This window comes from Sinocyclocheilus grahami, unplaced genomic scaffold (assembly GCF_001515645.1).
Source record: "Sinocyclocheilus grahami isolate Dianchi unplaced genomic scaffold, SAMN03320097.WGS_v1.1 scaffold1.1, whole genome shotgun sequence".
NCBI classification, from domain to species: Eukaryota; Metazoa; Chordata; class Actinopteri; order Cypriniformes; family Cyprinidae; genus Sinocyclocheilus; species Sinocyclocheilus grahami.
The window spans coordinates 4,694,452-4,717,322 of record NW_015505180.1 but is presented as its reverse complement, the minus strand read 5'-3'; the positions used below and the strand labels follow the sequence as shown (position 1 = coordinate 4,717,322).

The window sequence follows — 22,871 nt, the reverse complement described above, 5'->3', positions numbered from 1 at the left end:
ATATATATATATATATACATTTTTTTTTTTTTAAGCAGGACTATAAAAAGAGCCTAAAAGTGAGTGCCACGGCTTCCGACCTTTAAACACTTTCATCCTTATTCAGTCTTTGGAAACACAGATGTTGTGAACTTTTGTTATCTCGTCAAACTTTACCTACATGAGCTAAAGTACAGTAGTTTCTAGGTTTCCAGGCCAGTGGTTACCTCAGTGCAGCTTTTAAACACTTAGTTGCCTCTTTATTTGAAACTTTGAAGTTGTTGAAGTGGTTATTGGTGTTTTGTCACTCAGTAATTAGGCTATAATAATCTACTTGTAGTTCTTTATATAGAGCTCTTTATTTGATTCTGCTAGTGTGAGATAGTTATGAAACAGGATTTACTGGTCATCTAAGGGAGTCTCAAATGCAGATTACACCTAGTCTGAGACCTAATCACACAGTTAACGGTGACTCTCAAAGGAGCAATCATTCTTAGTCTAGCCTTTGGTTTAATCTGTGTCATAAACAGGCCATCCAACATCTTCAGGCTATTCATGACACACAAGAACATTTATTGTCCAGACTAGTGTTGACCTTGGCCTCATCGTAGGCTTTGAGTGACTGTTTTTTAGCTTATTAGCTCGCCGAGCATAAACAGCTGAAGAAAATTATAACAAATGAGTTCTGTTATCAACCTCGGTGCTGAGAGGCGTGCGGAGAACATTGCACTTGCGGGAACACGCTTAAACATTAACTGAAAAATCAATCTGCTCAGGAACAGAAGGTCACGGCCATGCAGAGCTCTCCTCAGATTCTCCGGGTCACTGAAACTGATGTGGATTTGGATCCTCAGGGTGGCTACATGGTCGACGAACTCCAAATATATTCATTTCAATCTGGATAGGATATCAGCAGGGCATAGATGAAAAACATGGCCTGTCTGTGACCTCCAAATGCAAATGTAGCAACTTGCCCCCGTTGGCAGGCGTATTTGTTTTAATTGGTAATGGAGTCGCAATTTTACCCATGAGATGTTTTTTTGCATCTCCAGTAAAAGAAGTAAAAGACGTAAAAGAGCACAGCAGTGGGAGCATATACCCTCCCCTTAATGACCATAAATAATGAATGAATAGCTTCCAATATAAGACAAATGACCAGTGATTTTTTTGGATTGGATTGCCCAAGGCTCGTGTTAAATGACGTAAATAATTATTTCTGATTCCTTTATTCATTAACCATCCATTCTCCAGAAGCAGGATGCGTTTAGGATGAAATCAGACCAAATAATTTATAATTTAATGCTGAGTAGGACATTCCCGAATCACACACAATCTCTTAATATTAAATAAAGATTCACGGATATGCTCTTCATGCCAGAGTCCAGTATTTCTTCAACATATTTTTGATTATATTGTGCTGGTTTAAGCTCTCTTAGGAAATATTACTCGGTGTCACTCCCTGAATCCATTGGTCTTTTATATTATTTCAGCTTGTTACATGCCATCAAAATAGCCAAGGAAGCTGACATGGCATTAAAATACCAACCAACGTTAAAAATGTAACATAACATAATGATATTGTATTATTATTATTGTATTATATTAATTAAAATATGAATTATTAATTATAATATAATTATAATATTTAACATCTATATTAATTTATTTAAAAATTATATAATGTGTGTCAATGTTGAACTCATTGTGACTCTCCATTGAAACTTAATTGCTTGCGTCTTTTTTTATCAGTGAAAAGAGCTTTTTCTAGCATGTGATGTCTTTAATCGGTGAACACACTTTATTGCACATTTATAAGCACATTTTAAATGTCCATACTCCATACATACATACACACACACACACACACACACATATATGAACTAAAGTGGTGGGTGGTAACAGCACAGCTCACCGGTCTACTTGCTTGTAAAGCTGTAATTACAGTCAAGAGAAAGAGCCATTAAACCATAATGGAAAGCTGCTATGTGCTTTTTCTGCCTCCCTCAGTTTCTTCATTCATCTTACTGATTTTATTCTCTGATTTCTCCCGGTTCCTCTCTCTCTCTCTCTCTCTCTCTCTCTTTCTCTCTCTCTCTTTGTCTTTTCTGCAGGTTTGCTAAGAATCTCTCCCCAGATAAGATTAATCTGAGCACTCTGAAAGGGGAGGGCCAGCTTACCAACCTGGAGCTGGATGAGGAGGTTTTGCAGAACATGTTGGATCTGCCCACCTGGCTCGCCATTAATAAAGTCTGCTGCAACAAGGCCGCCATCCGGGTAAGAGACGCCCCTGCTTCTTGCTGACATTATCACTATTAGTCCCTCTGACACCATTATTGTAGAATCAGCTGGGAAGATAATTGAGTTCAGGCCTCTTGACTTGTACTCGTGAACTGCATTCAAATGTACATAATATCCATCCTATGTTGGCTTCCGCAGAGATGGAAGTTAATAGAGAAGCACGATATATTGGTACCATATTGGTTATTGGACAGTTATTAGAGATTTTATTGTATAGGATAATATTGCTGTCATGTAATGCTCTCTTCTAATCTTTAAAAAAATAAAAAATAAATAAATAATACAAATTTTATAACGTTACATGTAATCAAATCAATCAAAATAAACAATTTTCATAAAGTACATGATAATGTTTTCTAAGAAAATTTGTAGCATTTAAAATGGTTTATTTTAAATGTTAAATTATTTTTAATATTTTTACAATTTTTTAAAATATATTGAAAATATTTAAAATTTACAGCAGCCATAATTTGAAAGTATTATTTTTTATTATTACTATAATAATAATAATAATGTAATTATTTATATAATTATTGTAATTATTATTGTTGTTAGTATTAGCAGTAATATTAGTAGTAGTAGAAGCAATAATAATATATATATATATATATATTTTTTTTTTTAAACAATTTTTTACACCGGCTTTCATCATATTCATACTATTATATGTTAGCATCACCACAGCAGTTCACACTTTGCACCACATTTGATAACATTAGGAAACCAGACCGTAAGTTTGTGGTGAGGAAAGACAGTGTCTGAGCTCTGTAATCTCAAATCGATGACAACACGCTGACCACGCAAACCTTAATAGAGCAAAGACACAATGTTACTTTGAATGGCTTAGTATTGTCATAACAATGACTCGACAGTTGCTGGGAGTAATTGTAGTAATTAAAACCTGATGTTATAGATGATACTTCAGTTACAGGAACAAACACCACATAGTTTCCTTGTCCTGTTGTTTCGGTCGATAGAGCTAAACCAAGACTGGCTGATCTTGTAGTTTTACTTTCTACTTCTGCTGGAGCTTTTCCTTTCTCTCTTCCTTTTTCTGGCCGCAGTAGACCTTCCCTTCCTTCATTGTGGCATCAATTATCTATTAGTCTGGTGCAGTTTTCCACAACCATTATTGCCTGTCCCTCCATTCTTGTCTAGACATGCTCAGCCACGTAGTTGTTTAATGAAACCTCAATGGATGTCATTGTGTGTATTGATAAAATACGATAGCCGCAGCTGTTCTGAGGGTCAGTGCGACCCTTGTGCTGCAATCTGATTGGTCAAATGAAGCTCACGCCTGGGTAATGAGTGACAGAGAGAAAGGAATGTGTCTGCGATGAACTTCACCAGGAGATCCAGCCTTTGAAACGCTCCTTTTCCTTTTCTCCTCCTTTCCCTTTGTTCGTCTCCTTCTTTATTATTCCTCCCTGTGATCTCCTAACATCAGTTTTAGTATATTTCAATGGCTAATATTCATGCTGCAGCTTTTTAACTCTCCACATTAACATCCATATTTGAGTCCAGAGGAAATGAAATACAGCTTTTCTATATTCTGCTCTTTAGGGATGAGTGTTATTTCAATGGCTAATATTCATGCTGCAGCTTTTTAACTCTCCACATTAACATCCATATTTGAGTCCAGAGGAAATTAAATACAGCTTTTCTATATTCTGCTCTTTAGGGATGAGTGTTTGTGTGTGTGTGTGTGTGTGTGTGTGTGTGTGTGTGTTTCTTGTCCCTGTCTGACTCTTTTTAAGAGGAACGTACAGTTTTCTCTCCCTGGCTGTGCTCCAGGTGCTTCTGCATGCTTCCTGATGCATACTGGAAAAACTGCTCTCTCTCTCACACACACACACACACCCGCATCTCAGAAGCTATATTACTAAGGGCCTTTCATAGACGCAATGGTAGTCATACTCAACAAACCTGTAGAGTAAGAGATTATTAGATTTGAAGAACATGATTTATGAGCAAATTATAAGTACCACTTCAAATATCCTCTTTCAAGTCGATTTTTCAACATGTTTCACTATATTTCTGAGGGTGTTCTTCAAAATTTGTTCCTCACAAATATATCCATTGAAGGAATACAATAAAGCCAGTTTCTAAAAGTGTATGTCTTTAGAAGATTGCAGCAATATTATTAAGACACACCAAGACAGACATGAGTACATGCATCGTATCTTAGCAAAGTTACTGCAAACAGTGCCTAATTACAGGCTGTGTACTTTAATCATAAAGGACAATGTTGCATATACTGTAAATATATATTTCCTTTGTGTGCGTGTGTGCCCTAGATCCCATGGACCAAGCTGAAGACTCATCCAATTACTCTGGTAATAACACTTTATTAAAAATGTATTTTTTTAATATTATTTCATTTTGTTTTGTTTTATCTTGTTTCGTTATCTTGTTTTTGTTGTTTTGTCTAGCTGTTTTTTTGTGTTGTCATGTTTTTGTTGTTTTGTTTTGCTGTTTTTTTTGTTGTTTTGTTTTGCCATTTAGTTTTTTAGTTTTGTTTTAATTGTGGTGTTTTGTTTTTTGTATTTTTTGTTTGTTGTTTTATTTGAGGCACTTCTTTGATTTAAGAGATAAAAGACATTTTTTTTGTAGCTTAATTAGCTCCAGGTGCTTCTGCATGCTTCCTGATGCATACTGGAAAAACTGCTCTCTCTCTCACACACACACACACACCCGCATCTCAGAAGCTATATTACTAAGGGCCTTTCATAGACGCAATGGTAGTCATACTCAACAAACCTGTAGAGTAAGAGATTATTAGATTTGAAGAACATGATTTATGAGCAAATTATAAGTACCACTTCAAATATCCTCTTTCAAGTCGATTTTTCAACATGTTTCACTATATTTCTGAGGGTGTTCTTCAAAATTTGTTCCTCACAAATATATCCATTGAAGGAATACAATAAAGCCAGTTTCTAAAAGTGTATGTCTTTAGAAGATTGCAGCAATATTATTAAGACACACCAAGACAGACATGAGTACATGCATCGTATCTTAGCAAAGTTACTGCAAACAGTGCCTAATTACAGGCTGTGTACTTTAATCATAAAGGACAATGTTGCATATACTGTAAATATATATTTCCTTTGTGTGCGTGTGTGCCCTAGATCCCATGGACCAAGCTGAAGACTCATCCAATTACTCTGGTAATAACACTTTATTAAAAATGTATTTTTAAAATATTATTTCATTTTGTTTTGTTTTATCTTGTTTTGTTATCTTGTTTTTGTTGTTTTGTCTAGCTGTTTTTTTGTGTTGTCATGTTTTTGTTGTTTTGTTTTGCTGTTTTTTTGTTTTTGTTGTTTTGTTTTGCCATTTAGTTTTTTGTTTTGTTTTAATTGTGGTGTTTTGTTTTTTGTATTTTTTGTTTGTTGTTTTATTTGAGGCACTTCTTTGATTTAAGAGATAAAAGACATTTTTTTTGTAGCTTAATTATTCCAACTGTAAATCATGTCTTTCAGTCTTTGGATAAAGTCGTCATGGAGATGAGCACCTGTGACGAGCCTCGCCCTCCCAACGGCCCATCACCCATTGCAACAGCCTCTGGTCAAAGGTCAGTTTCAATTGACCGGATTTATCTGTCTTGATTTGTATCTCTCCTCTGCCGCTTCCTGTTTCATGCTTCCTTCTGTCATGGAAAACCTGGAGGCATAAATTGTGTCTTGAAAAGCCATGGAAAAGATTATTATTATTATTTATTTTTTTTGATTGTTTGTGAGAGCTTGATATTGTTTTTTGGTGAAACCTTGTTATTAAATGTTTATTTTGTCATCTTATTCTCTCTTTGCCAGTGAATATGGTTTTGCGGAGAAGGTTGTGGAGGGCATCTCTCTCTCTGTGAACTCCATAGTGATCCGCATCAGCGCCAAAGCCTTTAACGCTTCCTTTGAGCTCTCGCAGCTCCAGGTCTACAGTGTTAACACCAGCTGGGCCACTGGTGACCTCCGATACACACGCATCCTGGACCCCACACGTGGAGAGGTGACAACAGATACCTATGGTGTTGTAGTGTGGATGAGGTATGTGTTTATATGGTAACACTATGATTTGTTTTAGATCCTAACATTTAAGGAAGTGAGCTGGCAGATGATCAGGATTGAAGCAGACGCCATCCAGAACACAGAACATGAGGTCGTCAGAGCCCCCATACGACTCATCACCAACCAATCAAAGATCAGAGTCACTTTAAAGAGGAGGGTAAGGACACACACATGCACACATTCATTTCACACACTCAAACAGAAACATATGGGTAAATGTTCAAAATTAGATCCAAACTGTCCATTTTTGGATCACTGTTTATTTTTGAGAGTGTGTGTAGCACTCAATCTTCTGTGGATCAGCTCTGAGCTCTGTGGGCAGCCGGGATCCATTTCTCTGTTGGTAGTCTGAATATTGGCAGCTGATTAGAGGGTTTTGTTTTGGTAGCATCCAGGCATCCAGGCTCTGTACATTTAGTACGGCCAAATTATGCAAGATTAAATGAAATGCAGTGGGGAGCATATTGAAAATTTGGGTTTTAAAGTCCTTCATAAACCTGGAAAAAATTTATATATATTTTAAAACATTTTAAGTCAGTAAAACATCATGATGTAAAAGGAAGATGAATATTAAAGATTCTAAACTGTGTTGAAAATCCAAATCAAAATAAAGCTAGAATGCTGGTGTCATTAAACCAAAAACCAAATATTAAAGGTGCCATAGAATGGAAAACTGTATTTACCTTGACATAGTTGAATAATAACAGTTCTGTACATGGAAATGACATACCGAGAGCCTCAAACAACATGGTTTCCTCCTTATGTAAATCTTGTGCATGCAAAAGACCACTGAAAAATAGGCGAATCAGAACATAACACCGACTGTGACGTTACAGTCGGGATCACTAATAGTTACGCCCCCAACATTTGCATATACCCGCCTTTGTTCTATGCCAGCCGCCAGCCGAACCTGCACAGCTGAATCATCAGAAGTTCTGCAGGTATTGTGAAGAAACAAGCGAGGATAATAGCGAAAATGGCAGATCATGGAAATAAATGTTATGTTCCAGGCTGTGCAGGGGGATGTGATGTGCAGGGATGGGTTGGCGTCTGTATTCAGAAAGGCACGGAAAACAAATAACGCGTTCTAATAAAATAACGCAAGCCTCTAAAGAGACATGTTAGCTGCTTGCTAGCGGTACCCTGTTATATTACAGTACATAAGATTTCACTTACCACATAAACAGAGTAAGGAGAGACGACTAAGGATGATGGCGAATGATTTACAGTTCCTGAGCACCACTGACAAGCATCTGATGTGTAAAATGTGTGGTAAGTACTGCCGCTGTAGTTTACACAGATCACGAGCGATGGCAAATCTCGAAAGTGAAAGTAAAAAGCTATCGGGCATTCGAAAGCAGTTTCAATGCCCCGCATATTAATAGCGGCTCCCTGATGCCCGCATTTTATATAATTACCCAACGATATAATTGCGAGAGAAAGTATTGAAATATATATTTTCCCTGTGTTTCCTTCCTGCTGTATGAGCTACTGAAATGAGCCGCACTGTGAAACAGCCAATCAGAGCAGAGCTCAACATTGAGCCGCACTGTGAAACAGCCAATCAGAGCAGAGCTCAACAATATTATTCATGACCATTTCGGTTGTAAATGGACATGTAAAACCGTTTCTGGAGATTTTTTGCCCTTACCTAAGCCACATACCTTCTTTGTAGATATCGGAGAACAATTTAAAATAATGTATCAATGCATTCTATGGCACCTTTAAGACATTCAACAATATAATATATACAGCATAAATACAATCATTCAAAAGTTTGGGGTCAGTCTTTTTCTTTTTACTGAATTACCATTTTTATTCATCAAGGATTAATTCAATTGACTGTAAAGACAACAAGTTACAAAAGATTTGTTTTAAATAAATGCTGTTCTTTTGAACTTTCTGTTCATCAAAAAATCCTGAAAACAAAATGAATCACGGTTTCCACAAAAATATTAAGCAACAAAATTGTTTTCAGATTTGATAATAATAAGAAATGTTTCTTGAGCACCAAAGCAGGATATTAGAATGATTTCTGAAGGATCATGTGACACTGAAGAAGACTGAAGTAATGGTGCTGAAAATTCAGCTTTGCCATCACAGGAATAAATTACATTTTATAATGTATTACAATTTAAAACAGTTATTTAAAATTGCAATGATGTTTCACTGTATTTACGGTCTTGGTGAGCTAAAGAGACTTCTTTAAAAAAAACATTACTAATGATTACTATGATATCTAATGTGAGATTCCACAGTATTTGCCTCACGGCTGAATGTCCATGTGTATTCCAGATGAAAGACTGTAATGTTATTGAATCAAAGCTGATTCTGATCCTGGAGGACCTGCTGTGGGTGCTGACGGACTCTCAGCTCAAGGCCATGGTGCAGTACGCTAAGTCTCTTAGTGAAGCCATGGAAAAATCAGCTGCGCAGAGGAAGAGCATGGCCCCCGATACCACACAGGTGTGTGTTTGAAGCTACTTCCTCATCCCCTTCATTAATCAGCCACACCACTTCTTTCATACTTCCTCTTTTTTTTTTTTAAAGGTTTGCTTTCTGTTCTCAAAATAATATTTTGGTGCCCTCTACTGGTTGAAAATTTTAGTTCAGATTTTGGACTGGTGATGTGTCAAATGTTTGCTGTGTTTTTGGAGATTTCTGTACAGTGTATTTCAACTCTGTTGGTGTTTTTAGGTAACACCGGCACCTCCTTCAGCCCAACAGGTGCGCACACAGCAGGCTTCAGCCACAGCAGATCAGAGCGCTTCCATGGCACGGCTGTTTAACGACTATGATGTTCGTGAGACCTCACACCACCTCCAAATCACACATCTCGACCTGCATATCTGCGACGACACCAATGCCAAGGACAGAGGTACCACATATTCACACTTAATACTGTTAACATCAAAGTGTGATGTGAAGTTTGGTGTTAAGCTGAAATATGTGTCTTGTTCACTCTATAGGATTAAATAAGAGATTAGATAGTGGTGCAATGCAGTTGTCCTTCAGTTCTATCAGCGTAGACTATTATCCCTTCCACAAAGCAGGTAAACTCCTAAAACACATTCGATTCTTCCTCTAATAAACTGTTGAACAGAAAGATGTTCAGATTATTAAAGCATAATTCCTTTCTCTCTCTCAGGTGAGAGCTCTATGCACTGGATGCATTACGGCGAGGCCACAAAGTCTCGTGAGACCTGGGCACGTTCTCTCCTGGAGGAGTTTAAGTCTAATGTGGAAATGCTCAAAACCGCAGTCAGTGGCCAGAGCCAGAGCTCCCTTCAGCATGGTGAGAATGTCCTGCCTATTAACACACCCTGATTGACTGCTTTCATCTCTTTGTGACTGAAAAACAGAAAATGGATGAATTTCATGCGACCTATCGAGAATATGACTGGATCATATTTGACCCAAAAATCGAAATAAAATGATAATATTAACAATAACAATATATATATTTTTTAATTGTCATATTTTTACATTATAGTAGAATTGATGTACTGCCTTGAATTGAACTGACTTAAATTGTTTTTATAACATTCATATTTTTACAAAAGTCCATTCAAAATTATGCATAAAAACATTTGGATGCATTATGGTAATGAGAAATTGTGCGCAAAATGTCATGAAAATAATGCAAAAATTTGTTTCATTAATTAATTTATTTGTTTGTTTGTTTTTTGGGGAGGGGGGGGGGGATTTTAGGGTGAAATGTGATCTGGACACAGGTTATTAATTGATAGCTGTTGTTTATAGATACATAGACCTTGATATCTGCTCATCCGAACAATCGATATAGCAAGAATTTGTGACACTTTATTTTAAGGGCTCTTCACAAAGACACTTTCAGATGACTACACAGTTTTGGGTTGTAGTTGTGTTCTTGGCTAGCAAGAGGTCTTCCATGTGGCCACTGAGAGTATAGCAGAGTCTTTGTACAAGAGCCTTTAGCTAAAGTGTTCGTTTTTTAGCTCAGCAGTACAGTACGGCTAATGTTCGAGTATATTGTGATCATGGCTTTAATTTTGAAATCATTAGAATGTGTTTTGCTGTGGCCATTAAGTGTGTCCTGGTAGCAGCTAACACCTTTGAGAGGTTTTTTGCGTAATGGGTTCTGTGTCCCCAGTCCATCAGTCGATTGTCTTAGAGGCGCAGGGTGGAGGGATAATGGTTAGGGAGCTGGACTCAGGCCCAGATGGCTTGTGGCCGCTCTCCCCCACGGCCAACTGCTGCTGGTGTCTGGAGACAGGTACCTCTCTGGTGTGCGTTTGAGGTGCCACACAAACACATGGCTGCGGTTTGTGCAGATGGTCCACTGTGTTTGTGATGTCTGAGTTTATGTGTTTCCCACAGGAAAGATCTCCACCGGCTCCAGCACTTCCTTCTCGCCCCCACCTGCACCAAAAACCCAACTCATGTCCAGCTCAATTGTGCTACGGATGGCAGATTTCAGCATCTTTCAGGTTTGTGTGGAAGAACACACATACACATGCACTAATAATCTTTCCCTCTGAAATAGCTCTTTAGCGCCATTTATACTCATTTCAAATTCAAATGTGTTGCATCAAGATGCATAAATGTTGTCATCATTGACTTGAGTAAATTATGACATTTTTAAGTAACTCTTTAAAAGTTGATTTTTCTGCTGTATTGAAGGTGTCTACAGCAGACCAGCCACGCTCAAGTCCTCAAAGCATGATATCCTGCAATAAGAAATCCCTCTACCTCCCCCAAGAGATGCCGGCTATCCATGCCGAATTCACAGAGTACTACTTCCCAGATGGCAAAGACTATCCCAGTAAGACAGAAGTGGCAGCATACATAATAAATGCTGACAAAATCAGAATAGTCACTTAATATCAGTTCAACTCAAGCATTCTCTGAATTGACATGAATAAACTCTCTCTGCAGTCCCCTGTCCCAACTTGTATGTGCAGTTGAACGCACTACAGCTGGTGCTTGACTCTCGCAGTCTGGTTTGGCTCAATCTGTTTGCGTTGGACCTTCGTCAGAGCTTAGAACAATTTATGGAGCTGTACAAACTCAATGACTCGCAGAAACCTGAAGAGCATGTAGATATCAAAGTGGACGGACTCATGCTGAAGGTAGTTCTTACTTGCATTCACTTAAGAAACTGCAACAGTTTAGCTTCATCTCTAATCAAAGACACCTGAGCAAGGTAATCAATGTCTTCAGGATTACTAGAAAGTTACAAGTGCGTTTGATCAGGGTTTAAGCTAAACTCTGCAAGGCAATGGCCATTTGAGGAACCTTGTTGTAAAATTTTATGTAGCATTTTTTTTTTTGTAGTTTAATAGAAAATTCTGTGTTTGCATGTTTGTAGCTGGTGATCCCTGCAGAACAGGAGAGGACTCAGCCTGACCAGCCCCGCTCAGTGTCAGTACAGACCTCAGAGATGGTAGCCACTAACACCCGTCACCCTTCCGGATGTACCCGGTCCAGTCTGGAAGCCCTCTTGCAGGCCTTCCAGGAGCAACCCTTCTTCACCTCCCTCTCTGCCTCTTTTCCTCGTTCTCAAAACTCCTTCTCCGTGCTGCATCCTGTCTTCCAGCGGCACGCTCATGAGCAGGACACATGCATTCATGATGTGTACCGGGGCCTTGCTCCGCCATCTCTCTCCACCAATGCCCTCAAAACACCAGCAGCCACCGACTTGTGGGCCGTGCACTTCTCCCAGTTCTGGGTGGACTATGAGGGCTCACGCAGTGGGCGAGGTCGTCCGACTCCTTGCGTGGACTCCTTCCCTCTGACACTTTGGGTATGCCACCCTGCCCGATACACTCAGCACCACGAGAGGCTCAGAGCAGGCGTAGGGTCAGGCCTGTTGCCTCGCAGTGAGTCAACAGAGATAGCCAGTCGTCTACAGAGGAAGAAGCTTCTAAAGGAGTTCTACAGCACTGATGCATCTCCCAGCAACATGCCAAGCAACGGCCTCCACAAACCACACTCTCTGGATGGCCTATTCAGCGACTCCTCTTCATCTCTTTCCCTTGCTTCCTCGTCCTCTTCCAGCGAAGTAAACTTGCAGGTGATAGTGCACATTCAGAAGCACCTGAGTGCTCAGGTGAGCCATGGGCAGTATGTGTTCCTGCTCAGACTGCAAAATGCTGTGAAATCTCTGCAGCGCACTTTACAGCAAGATCTGGAGCAGTACGGCTCCAAGCGCCAGGGTTCCACGCAACCTTTCAGTGCCTGCGTGGGCGTGCTCATGAAAAGTGCAGAAGTTGCACTTCTCCTAAAGCCCATTCCTCAACCAGATTTGAACACTAGCCCCCTGGACTCAGACGTATCCCCTTCAGAAAGCAGGGCCACTCTTGAAGCCGGGAGTGAGGAGAGCGATGGGCACGAGAGACCCTCGGCTGCAGGAGAGGGTGCTCGAAAAGTGGATCAGCTCCTTTGTGCAGGGACATATGCCGTCAATGCATCTCCCCTCCTTGCTTCCCCGTCTCCTGATCTGAGAAAGGCATCTGTGGATGAGAGGAGTAGCATGGTGTCTGGTGGAATGGTGCCATCTGAGGAGAAGAAGGACTTGAGAGAAAGATCTCCCAATGGGGAGGGCAACAGAGCTGAAGCCAAAGGGCAGCAGAGTGAAACCTCACAAGGTGGAACCATGGTAGTAGATCCCATGTCCGACAATTCCTCCAGGGAATGGAATGAGAAGAGTCTGGGAGGCAGGCTACCTCAGTCCATGTCCAGGTATTACTGTTTTCGTTTATTTAGAACACAGCTATCCAATCTTTCTTGCTTTGTTTTTGGAAATTGATAATGGAAGTAGAGCTGCATGGCCCTGTCCCAAATGCTGACATAAGCCTTTGTGGCCCATCTTACACAATTTGATATTTTTCTTACACAATATTTGACATAATGTTGCATGGAGCATTGGATAGTTCTTTATTAAATCTTTATTAAAGGGTGCATCACGGGTTTAAAGGGGGTGGGCATTTTGTTAAACCATAAAATAAATGACAACATACGGTGTTGTGAGCTAGACAGACATGGGTAGCCAACCCTGCTCCTAGAGGGCTACCTTTCTGCAAACTTCAAGGGTTAGGTTAGGGTTAGGGTTAGGTTGCTGAATTTGTTAAGTTTCAGAGGGGGTGTACTCATTTATGCTGTGCACTGTAGATTAGTCAGCGCTGAGCTGTGTTTAGTGTGCACGCTTGCGAATTCCCTCATCATAAACAACACAGTGCAGATACGATGTAAATAAAAGATAAATTTCGTAGCTTGAGTCATTATAATGCAAGGCAAGCTTTTGCATAACTTGCACTAGACTAGACTAACGTCATGGACCGACATGTTTGTCTGTGAAACCAGAACGTGACGTGCCCAAAACACAGACACAAAACATTTTATATTGTATTCTATATTGATATTAATAATCATTACAATATAAAGAGCAATAATCTACAATAATGACTTTTGTCCACTGTCCTGCAGAGTTTAGCTCCAACCCTAATTGTATTTGAGTAACCCTGAAGACTTTGGTTAGATTTTTCAGGTGTTTGATTAAGGTTAGATCTAAACTCTGCAGGAAAGTGTAACCTGAGAACAAGAGTTTTATACGCCTAATCTAGCCATTACCTTCACAAAATCCAAATATGAAGGCCTTAAGACTGCAAGTCCACATCAAGTGGGACAGGGCCCATGCTGAAGTATATATAAAATATACTGTATGTAACATGCCCTGCTTTGGGCTTGACTGGCTGATCAGTTTTCAATGAGGTTAATATTAGGGCCTCATCAGCCTGTGAGGCGCAAAGCGGTGCACCTTTCACCATTGGGCATAAAAGAGAAAATACTCTATAACGGGATTGTGAGTTTTGTAGCTTTAATTTATAACCGAATGTAGATAGGATTGATGCAGAAATAATGACATTGAATGTTTTGAGAGTACGTGTGTGTGTATGTGGGAGTAAAACCCAATGCACAAGTGCTTCCTTGCTCTGAATGTGACCTCTGGGCGTGTGTGTGTTTGTTCAATTTCTCTCTTCTGAAGGAAAGGCAGTTTATCAGTGGTCTCTGACCTCTTAACTTCCACGCACAGCAGGTCTACCTCCTTATATTCCATGTCCAACATGTAAGACACCCTCTTTAGGACTCTGTGCCCATCTGTGTATGCGTGAATGTTTGTGGAGAAAACTGTGGTATCGTGATTTTGATCATTTCACACCAGCTTGTCCCTCGTTGTCTTGTGTGTAGGACTGTGGACGTGCGCAGAGTTTGCCGACTCTGACTGATGTTTTGACTTTGCCAAAAATGTGTTCGAACTCTTTTGTATCACTTTTGGTGTTTTTTACGTTAGTACTGACATGCTCATCCACTCTCATACTCACTGTTTTCTACTTTTTGTGCATGTACTCTGCAGTGGTCGTTTGATCCAGGGCAAGTCGCAGTCGAGTTTATCAGTGACCTTTAAGAACATGAAGAAAAGCCCTTCACTACAGTCTCTGGATGATCTCTCCATAGACAGTTACTTACTAGAGGACTGTGACAGCTACAGCCTGCTGGAGAGAGGTACAGTCACTCTTGAACACCATGTTCTACTTGTGTGTGTTCTTTTATAGGAGAGCTTTATTATGTTTGTGACCACAAGGGAGCAGTATTGTAACATCTATCTTTTTTGTGCTATTTTTGTTCCATTGATGGAGAGGTATGACTATTTCTAGATAACCGAAAGTTCATTCAAGATTTACCATTTAGCACAGGCTAAACATCAGGCCCAAATGTGATGGGGAAAATATAATTTATAATTTATTTTAATATGTTTTCTATGTTACTGAATATGGCTCTGGATATGCTACACTCTCTCGTTCTTACCAAATAATATGCAAATGTTTTTTTTTGTTACAGATGACGTATCAATCTCTGGTTACAAGGATGTTCTAAATGAACAGATTTCCTCAGATGGGACTAATGTGACTCTCGCTCAGGAGGCAGATGAAGCCCAGTCACCTGACGCCATCAGCGCTGCCTCACAGAGCATAGACGAACCCACGAAAGACCTTGTAATAAACTCTTTTTCTTTCAGTCCTCTTTCATCATGCTCAACTTTGTTGCTGAAAGTGAACTTTTTCTGTTCTCCTGAATGAAAACAATGTGATGTATCCATGTATAAAATATCTGTATTACGTGAATTTGCAGGTGTCGGTGCTGGTTTTGAAGATTCACTCGGTCTGCTGTTCTCTGGATCTGAAAGGTGATGATACAGCAGTTGCTCTGGAGGTAGGACGGATCCGGCCCAACCAGCTCGGCAACGTCAGTTTGCGGCAGTATCTTAGCAACCGCAGCCTGGGTAAGACTGATTGACATTTGTGTTTGTGTGTGTGTGTGTGTGTGTGTGTTGCTGTTACACCTGATAAATAATTGCTGTTTGCGTTTCTTCAGGTTTAGTGTCTACAGTATCAGTCGCTCAAAGTGGTGAAGGTACTTTTAGTGTGTATCTTCATATGTTTGCATAGTGTGTGTTTGTACGCATGTTTGTGAGTGCAAATGCTGTCTGTGAGTTTGCATGAGTCTGAGTTGTGTGTGTTGTGTGATCACTCTTTAAGCAATTTTTGTGTTTAATTTGAACTCTACTATTCAAAAGTTTGGGTTCTGTATGTTTTTTTTTGTAAACAAGTCTCTCTATGCTCATCTAATCTGCATTTACAGTATTTGATCAAGAATACAGTAAAAAGGTAATATTGTGGAATATTATTGCAATTTAGAATGACTGCTTTCTTTTCTTTCTTTCTTTTGTTATATATATTTTAAAAGCTGAATTTTCAGCAGCCATTACTCCAGTCTTCAGTGTCACATGATCCTTCAGAAATCATTCTGATAGGCTGATTTGCTGCTCAAGGGACATTTTTTTTTATTATTATTATCAATGTTGAAAACAGCTGTGCTGTTAATATTTATGTGGAAAACGTGATACATTTTTTTTGAGGATTTTTTTTGAACGCCTTTATTAGTACATTTATTGTTTTTAACATTGTAAGTGTTTTTACTGTCTCTTTTGATCAATTGAATGCACCCTTTCTGAATAAAAGTATGAATTCCTTTCAAAAAATTAATAAATAAAATAAAATCAATTAAAATGACTGACCTCAAACCTTTGAACAGTAGCATACTGATATATTTTTTATAAATGACTAGTCAGTGTTTTGGTCAATTGATTAGTCTTAAAGAAGCCTTAATGTAGAATGCAGATTGTGTTCGTCAATAGAGAAAGATTCTAATAGCCTAACAGCTAAAGTATCTATCATATTAGAAACTATCATAGTCCTCACAGAAATGAGCCTTACTAGTTAATATTTAATAATGTGTTAGTAATGTTTTTTTAAGCAGTCCGTTAGGTTTGTGTGTGCTGTGGTGTGTAATGGAGTATTTTTCTCATTCACTGGTCCCAACTTTTCGCTTTCCTCCTCCTCCTCTTTCTCTCTCTCTCTCTCTCCTATAGCTGCTTTGGTATTGTGTTGTCGTTTCTGTATGTCACAGACCACTGGGTTGTTCAGAGGCAGAACTGCTGGTTCAGGAGACTTTGTACACACATAAACACACACATACAGACTCTCCTCTATCTGGGTTGTTTCAGAGCACTGCCTCTTTCGTCTCCAATAATTAATCTTTAGGCTTTTCTCTGCTCAGAATCTTGACTGATTCCGCTAGCCTCTGTTTTTCAGTCTGTTTCTCTGTATTTTTCACTCACCTGCTCCTATGTTCTCCATTTTCTGTTATTCTCACTCATTCACTTTTTCCTCCTGCAGTATTTTTGCTGTTCTTCAGTATCTTTGCTAGGGAGAGAAAGTGCTGTGTTTGCTTGTTTCATTCACTGTTCAAGGATTAATCAGGAATGACAATAATACCAGTAATCTTCTCCTTATAATGGGGTCTAAGCCTTTCTAACTCCATCATATTCACACAGGGTGTTGAACGTCTGAAGTGCAACAGTTTTAACTCCTTTCAGAAGCAAGAAATTTAACTTTATGCACATGGACAAAAGTCTAGAGCCATCCCTATCTTTTTCTACAGTATTTAAATTATGACATTCATGCACTACCTAAGTAGTTTGTCATGTATTAAAGAGAATTGATTCAAATTATTTAATAAGAAATGAGTCATATAATTTCTGTTCTATTATAATTAAATTATACAATAGCAAATACAAATATTATTCAAATAGACATAAATATTCATAGGTTGGACTTCTTAACTATTAAAAAAATAACTTTAATATTCAAAAAGTCAAGTTCTTTATGCAGAGAATTTGTTTTAAACTTAATATGCCGTCCCCTATTTTTCATAAGGTTTACTTTGTGATCTTTGGATTGATGATAATACCATGTTTTTGGACATGTACTATGGTAACCATAGTGTTCCTTGAAGTGCTTTGGAATACTGCAGATACCACTGAATATAAATGTGATTATATGTGACAGGTATATACCGGTGTACTATCTTAGTACCATCCGCTGCAATCATCTTACCACTGTAATGCCACGGTACTTTTTTTGTAAGGAACCATCTTGGTTGCCTGTTCTGTCTCCCCATTTCTTTATTCTCTGTTATATCTCTTATTTAACAGTTCTGCTGAATGAGCTTCTGCGTTAGGTGTTTTTCCCTCTATTCTGGGCAGAGGAGATGAGGATGTTAATGCAGTCTCAGTTTCAGAGCTGACACTTCTCAAAAGGAAGTACATGTAGGGCAGCCAGAGAAGTATAGTTGATACTGTGGACTCCTCTGCCACGAGACCCTCTGGGACCGCTGAATTGCACAGCTCCTATATCATTTGATGTCTCCTTTCTGCCCTCTGCTGTAGGAAATTTCAATGAATTTCAATGAGATTTCCATTCATTACTGCAGGCATTGTTGCGCTGATATTTTGGATTCAATGCATAATTTAAATGCAGCGTTTCAGTGTTTTGGATTTGTCTATTTTTAGACCGGTGGCTGTCTCCCGTGTCCTGCTTTGCCGTCTGGTTCCACAGCCTGTGTAGCGGGCCCTCGATTTCCACTCATTAGTGATCCATTGGTTTCCTGCATGACTGTGTACACATTTCTGTGTCGTCGTAGTTCCAAGGCTTATTGTGTTGCTTGAGGAAACATGGAGTAGATGGGGTTTTCTTCATGTGGATCTTCATTATCGTGTGTATTTTGTATAATGGCATCTATGCAGAAATATTAAGAGGCGTTCACACTGACAGTGATCTGCAGTGATATAGAGACCTGGAATGATTCATTATCAATGAGAGCAACAGTCCGTGTCCCTGTAGGTGAAAAAAGTTTAATGGTATGCAAATAATCAGTGATGCGTTTTATTTCTAAAAATTTCTTGCTGCCTTCAAGTGCACCTGGCAAGTTTGTATCTTTGAGTTGGGAATTATTATTATTATTATTATTATTAATTATGACATGTCTGAAATACTTGATTCTGATTGGTTAATTGCAGAATTCTGAGGTCTGTTATACCCGATAAAGACTTGTCAATAGAGACGCTGCATAACAGACCACTCGTCTGGGTATCTGAAGCTGGTGCTTCTTTCATGTCTGTTGCATCACACCTTGGACTCGCGTGGACTGTTTTGTACATTGCAATAGATTAGATAATAAACAGGAATGAATACCTTTTAAAAACGGTTTAATCTCAAATACATATTTAATGTCTGCAGAGTTATTTATGTGGTGAAAAGCCATGTAATAAGTGGTATGACTGTACTTTATCATTTAAATGTTCATTTTGTTTGAACTAGTTCATTTGTCTTACCTTAAAGGGGTCGTATGATGCGATTTCAAGTTTTCCTTTCTCTTTGGAGTGTTACAAGCTGTTCGTGAATAGATAAGATCCTTAAAGTTGCAATGACTAAAGTCTCAAACCCAGAGCGATATTCTTTATAAAAGTTAAGACTCGTCCACACCCTCCTGAAACACCTCATTTAAACACGCCCCCCCCCACATGTCTATGTCACTGTGTTGGAAGAACACCGCCCAAATGTTCACGCAAATAAAGAAGGCGTAACTTTGATTCTCGCTGTAGTATTGTTGCTGCTGCCACCGCCATGTCGTGGAGACGCTGTGTGTTTGGTTGTGAAAGCGAAACTACGTTGTTTGGCCTTCCAAAAGAGGACACAACTAGAAATCAGTGGTTAAGTTGTATTTACAACACTGTTCCAGAACAGTTCAAACCAAATATTCAGATGTGTGCAGCGTATTTTACGGAGGACGAGGACTGTTTCCTGGGAGAGTAGCCTACAATGCCGGTGTTTCCGGTGAATTCAGTTCCCCTGTTTCCCCTTCGGAGCACATGCTGACCCTATAGTCTATGATGCTGACAAATAATGCCGACTCGCAGCCTGTAAGTAAGTTTTTTTATATTTAAAGAATTTGCCACTGACGATTCAAATGCGAGTTTTGAGCAGTGTAGAGTAGCGCTTGTTGTTTGTCATTTCTCCGATCACAAATGCAGACATGGTTTTATGTTTACGCGGCGCGATGCAACGCAACGCGTAAAAAGACAGTATAAGTAATTATAATCAGTAATTATGTCCCCACTGGATGCTACAAATGCCTCGTTTATATATCGATTGTCTCATCGCGCCAGGACATGGCATCACAGTATGGTAAGGGGCATTTTTCTTCATTGAAGCTTGGCATTTAGTGAGCTAATAAAACATTTAAACTTAATAAAATCAATATTTCGTGTCCAGTTATTGCCTTGATTAACTAGTAGACAAGTAGACATTACCCCTTATGATATTAGCAGCTTGTGTATCACCTAGAATTCAGAGTTTAATACTTGCAGATATGACATTTATTTGACAGATATTTGCTTGGTCATGTGCTCAGAAATCGTAATTACAGTATACCTCACTTGAAGAGCCCAACTGTCAGTGTGAACGAAGCAATTCATGGATCAAAACTAAGAACCTTTAAACCTACAGAAAATTTTTGACACATTTTCTAAAGTCAGTTAAGGATAATATTAGCACATTACTTAATTTCTCATGTGTATCTCTCTCTCATAGGCTCTGGGTCAGGGTCGGAGCCCAGCGCGGTGTTAAATCCAGAGGTGCAGGTGAGGCTGGAAAGCGGTCCGGGAGCTGCGGTTCACTCTCCTCTGGCCAAACAGAATGGCTTCCTGCAGTGCCGCCTACAGGGCTTCAGTGCTGACTTCCTCATGGCATCACTGCGAAACCTCGCCCTGTTCCTAGAGGAGGACTCCACCTCCCAGGTTCTCCCCATGGAGATCACCATTAAAGATACACACGTCAATCTGAAGGTACATTTAGACACAAGACATTAAGGCTGTCACAATATCAGATTTTATCAGAATTATCAATCACTTATGATTATTTTGGTTTTTTTCTTTTTTGGCCAATGAATCACATTTAAAACATGAGTGTTTTTTGGGTGTACGTCTCGCTTTCATCTGTCATGTTCTTGACATGATTTTGTGTGACAGTTTTAGCTTCTGGTGCTGGATTATTTACGACACATGATATTGATATTTAATTTTTTAACACCAGTACTAATATTTTGGTACATACTTTAATTCACTTCAAACAATGTGTGATTTGTGCACAGCCCCTCAATTCCAAAACCTAACGATCTGCAAGACAGTTCACGTTTTACACAAGAACCAGCATGTATGAACTAATATGTGTTTAAATCAGGATGATGGTCCCCGTGACGACACATCAGAGCCTGAGGCCACACCCATCGCTGTGCATATTCATAATCTTCTTATTCATCGCCAAGATGACGGCTCATTCAGCATCGGAGGAGGTTATTCATGTCCCTTACTTCCTGTTTTTCTCTTCCTGCTACCTCCTTTTCACCTGAACTATAATCGTTCCTTATAGCATCATTTCCCCCTTCTTTAAATCCGTCTGGCACATGCATGCACTCTCTCTTTTACTTTGAAGTTTGTCTCCTCTATTTTGAATTATTTTGAAATAGGATGAAACCTCAGGAATGCACGTACTAAACGCATCCCTTCCCCTCTCTCCCCTCGGACAGCTGAGCGTGCTGCGGCCTCAGAGCTTCAGAAGGCGGGGCCTGTGAATGACAGCAGGCTCAGTTCTGTCCCTGAAGTTCCTGTAGGTGTTGCCAGTGAGCCGAAAGCCACTCAGACTGCACCTCTGTCACCCACAAGCCCCACCCCCTCAAGTAAAGAACAGGTACACAAGAAATAACTTGCGATATGTAAATGATTGAAGAGTTTTGCATGATGTAATGTATCACAGGGTACGTCCACATAAAACTGTAAAATAGCAGCTTCATGTGAACATTTCAGTTTGCGATCTAAATACCCATGTACGTTTGTAAGCCTTTACAGTTATGCAAGATCGCTGTTTATGATTTGGTTTATTTCAATAAATTATTATTAATACTAATTATTATTAATACTAATTAATTATTAATTATTTCATTTTAAGCGAATCATTAATATAAAAAATTAAATTTTCTCTTTTCTATTAAAAAATAATTTTATGTGCTATGAAAGCATACTGTACTATAAAAAAACTGTAAGTTTAACAACTCAAAATTTCCCCAGTCCAAAAAAAATTATATATTGAAACTAGGCTGCGAACAATGGCTTGTTCTGAAATTTTTTTATTTCTGATGACAGAAACCTAGAAAATTTCATGCAGTTACACATCAGTGATGCCTTTTTTTGGTGTCTCACCCAGTCACGGTGATGTAATAATGAAGTTGCTGTTAAAATAAAATTCAAATTACTTCAAGGAATAACTAATGAAAAAGGTGTAGTACCTACTACCCTGCATATTCTTCTGAAAAAATCCAATGTTAGTAAAATATGACACATTTTAGTCCAACTTTAAAATCTTGTTCAGCCAATAAAGAGAATGTTTACATAAGTCTTAAAGGCACAGTAGCAAAAATGAATTTTTAATTAATGTTTTTTTTTTATTATTCTGAGAGCCAAAGAATGAGTGTAGAAAATTGTTATAACTAAACCATTATTATGAAGTTGTTTGTGCAAAAAGCTTGACTAATATTTAAAAGGGGACTTTAGAGAAAAAGTAAAATTGAGTTTTGCATGATGTAATGTATCACAGGGTACGTCCACATAAAACTGTAAAATAGCAGCTTCATGTGAACATTTCAGTTTGCGATCTAAATACCCATGTACGTTTGTAAGCCTTTACAGTTATGCAAGATCGCTGTTTATGATTTGGTTTATTTCAATTTTAAGCGAATCATTAATATAAAAAATTAAATTTTCTCTTTTCTATTAAAAAATTATTTTATGTGCTATGAAAGCATACTGTACTATAAAAAAAAACTGTAAGTTTAACAACTCAAAATTTCCCCAGTCCAAAAAAAATTATATATTGAAACTAGGCTGCAAACAATGGCTTGTTCTGAAATTTTTTTATTTCTGATGACAGAAACCTAGAAAATTTCATGCAGTTACACATCAGTGATGCCTTTTTTTGGTGTCTCACCCAGTCACGGTGATGTAATAATGAAGATCGATGCTGTTAAAATAAAATT

General features: G+C 38.7%; 1 protein-coding gene across 3 annotated transcripts in view; it reads left to right on the top strand.

Moving 5' to 3' along the window:
- The window catches only part of LOC107589017 (UHRF1-binding protein 1-like), a 34,766-nt gene extending 13,152 nt beyond the window's left edge, over window positions 1-21,614 (top strand). The window contains exons 2-21 of one of the 3 annotated variants that reach the window (XM_016277430.1): window positions 2,091-2,253; window positions 5,409-5,447; window positions 5,763-5,854; window positions 6,093-6,282; window positions 6,358-6,498; window positions 8,637-8,807; window positions 9,039-9,219; window positions 9,311-9,394; window positions 9,490-9,636; window positions 10,701-10,810; window positions 11,004-11,145; window positions 11,259-11,452; window positions 11,692-13,064; window positions 14,368-14,448; window positions 14,737-14,885; window positions 15,222-15,376; window positions 15,513-15,663; window positions 20,375-20,628; window positions 21,023-21,134; window positions 21,369-21,614. In XM_016277430.1, the coding sequence (XP_016132916.1) occupies window positions 2,091-2,253; window positions 5,409-5,447; window positions 5,763-5,854; window positions 6,093-6,282; window positions 6,358-6,498; window positions 8,637-8,807; window positions 9,039-9,219; window positions 9,311-9,394; window positions 9,490-9,636; window positions 10,701-10,810; window positions 11,004-11,145; window positions 11,259-11,452; window positions 11,692-13,064; window positions 14,368-14,448; window positions 14,737-14,885; window positions 15,222-15,376; window positions 15,513-15,663; window positions 20,375-20,628; window positions 21,023-21,134; window positions 21,369-21,544 (4,105 nt within the window). In that variant the 3' untranslated portion in view covers window positions 21,545-21,614. Of the gene's footprint in view, window positions 1-2,090; window positions 2,254-4,574; window positions 4,614-5,408; window positions 5,448-5,762; window positions 5,855-6,092; window positions 6,283-6,357; window positions 6,499-8,636; window positions 8,808-9,038; window positions 9,220-9,310; window positions 9,395-9,489; window positions 9,637-10,700; window positions 10,811-11,003; window positions 11,146-11,258; window positions 11,453-11,691; window positions 13,065-14,367; window positions 14,449-14,736; window positions 14,886-15,221; window positions 15,377-15,512; window positions 15,664-20,374; window positions 20,629-21,022; window positions 21,135-21,368 lie in introns of all 3 variants that reach the window. The other 2 variants (XM_016277351.1, XM_016277505.1) reach the window with 2 other exon arrangements.
- Window positions 21,615-22,871: the final 1,257 nt, after the last annotated feature.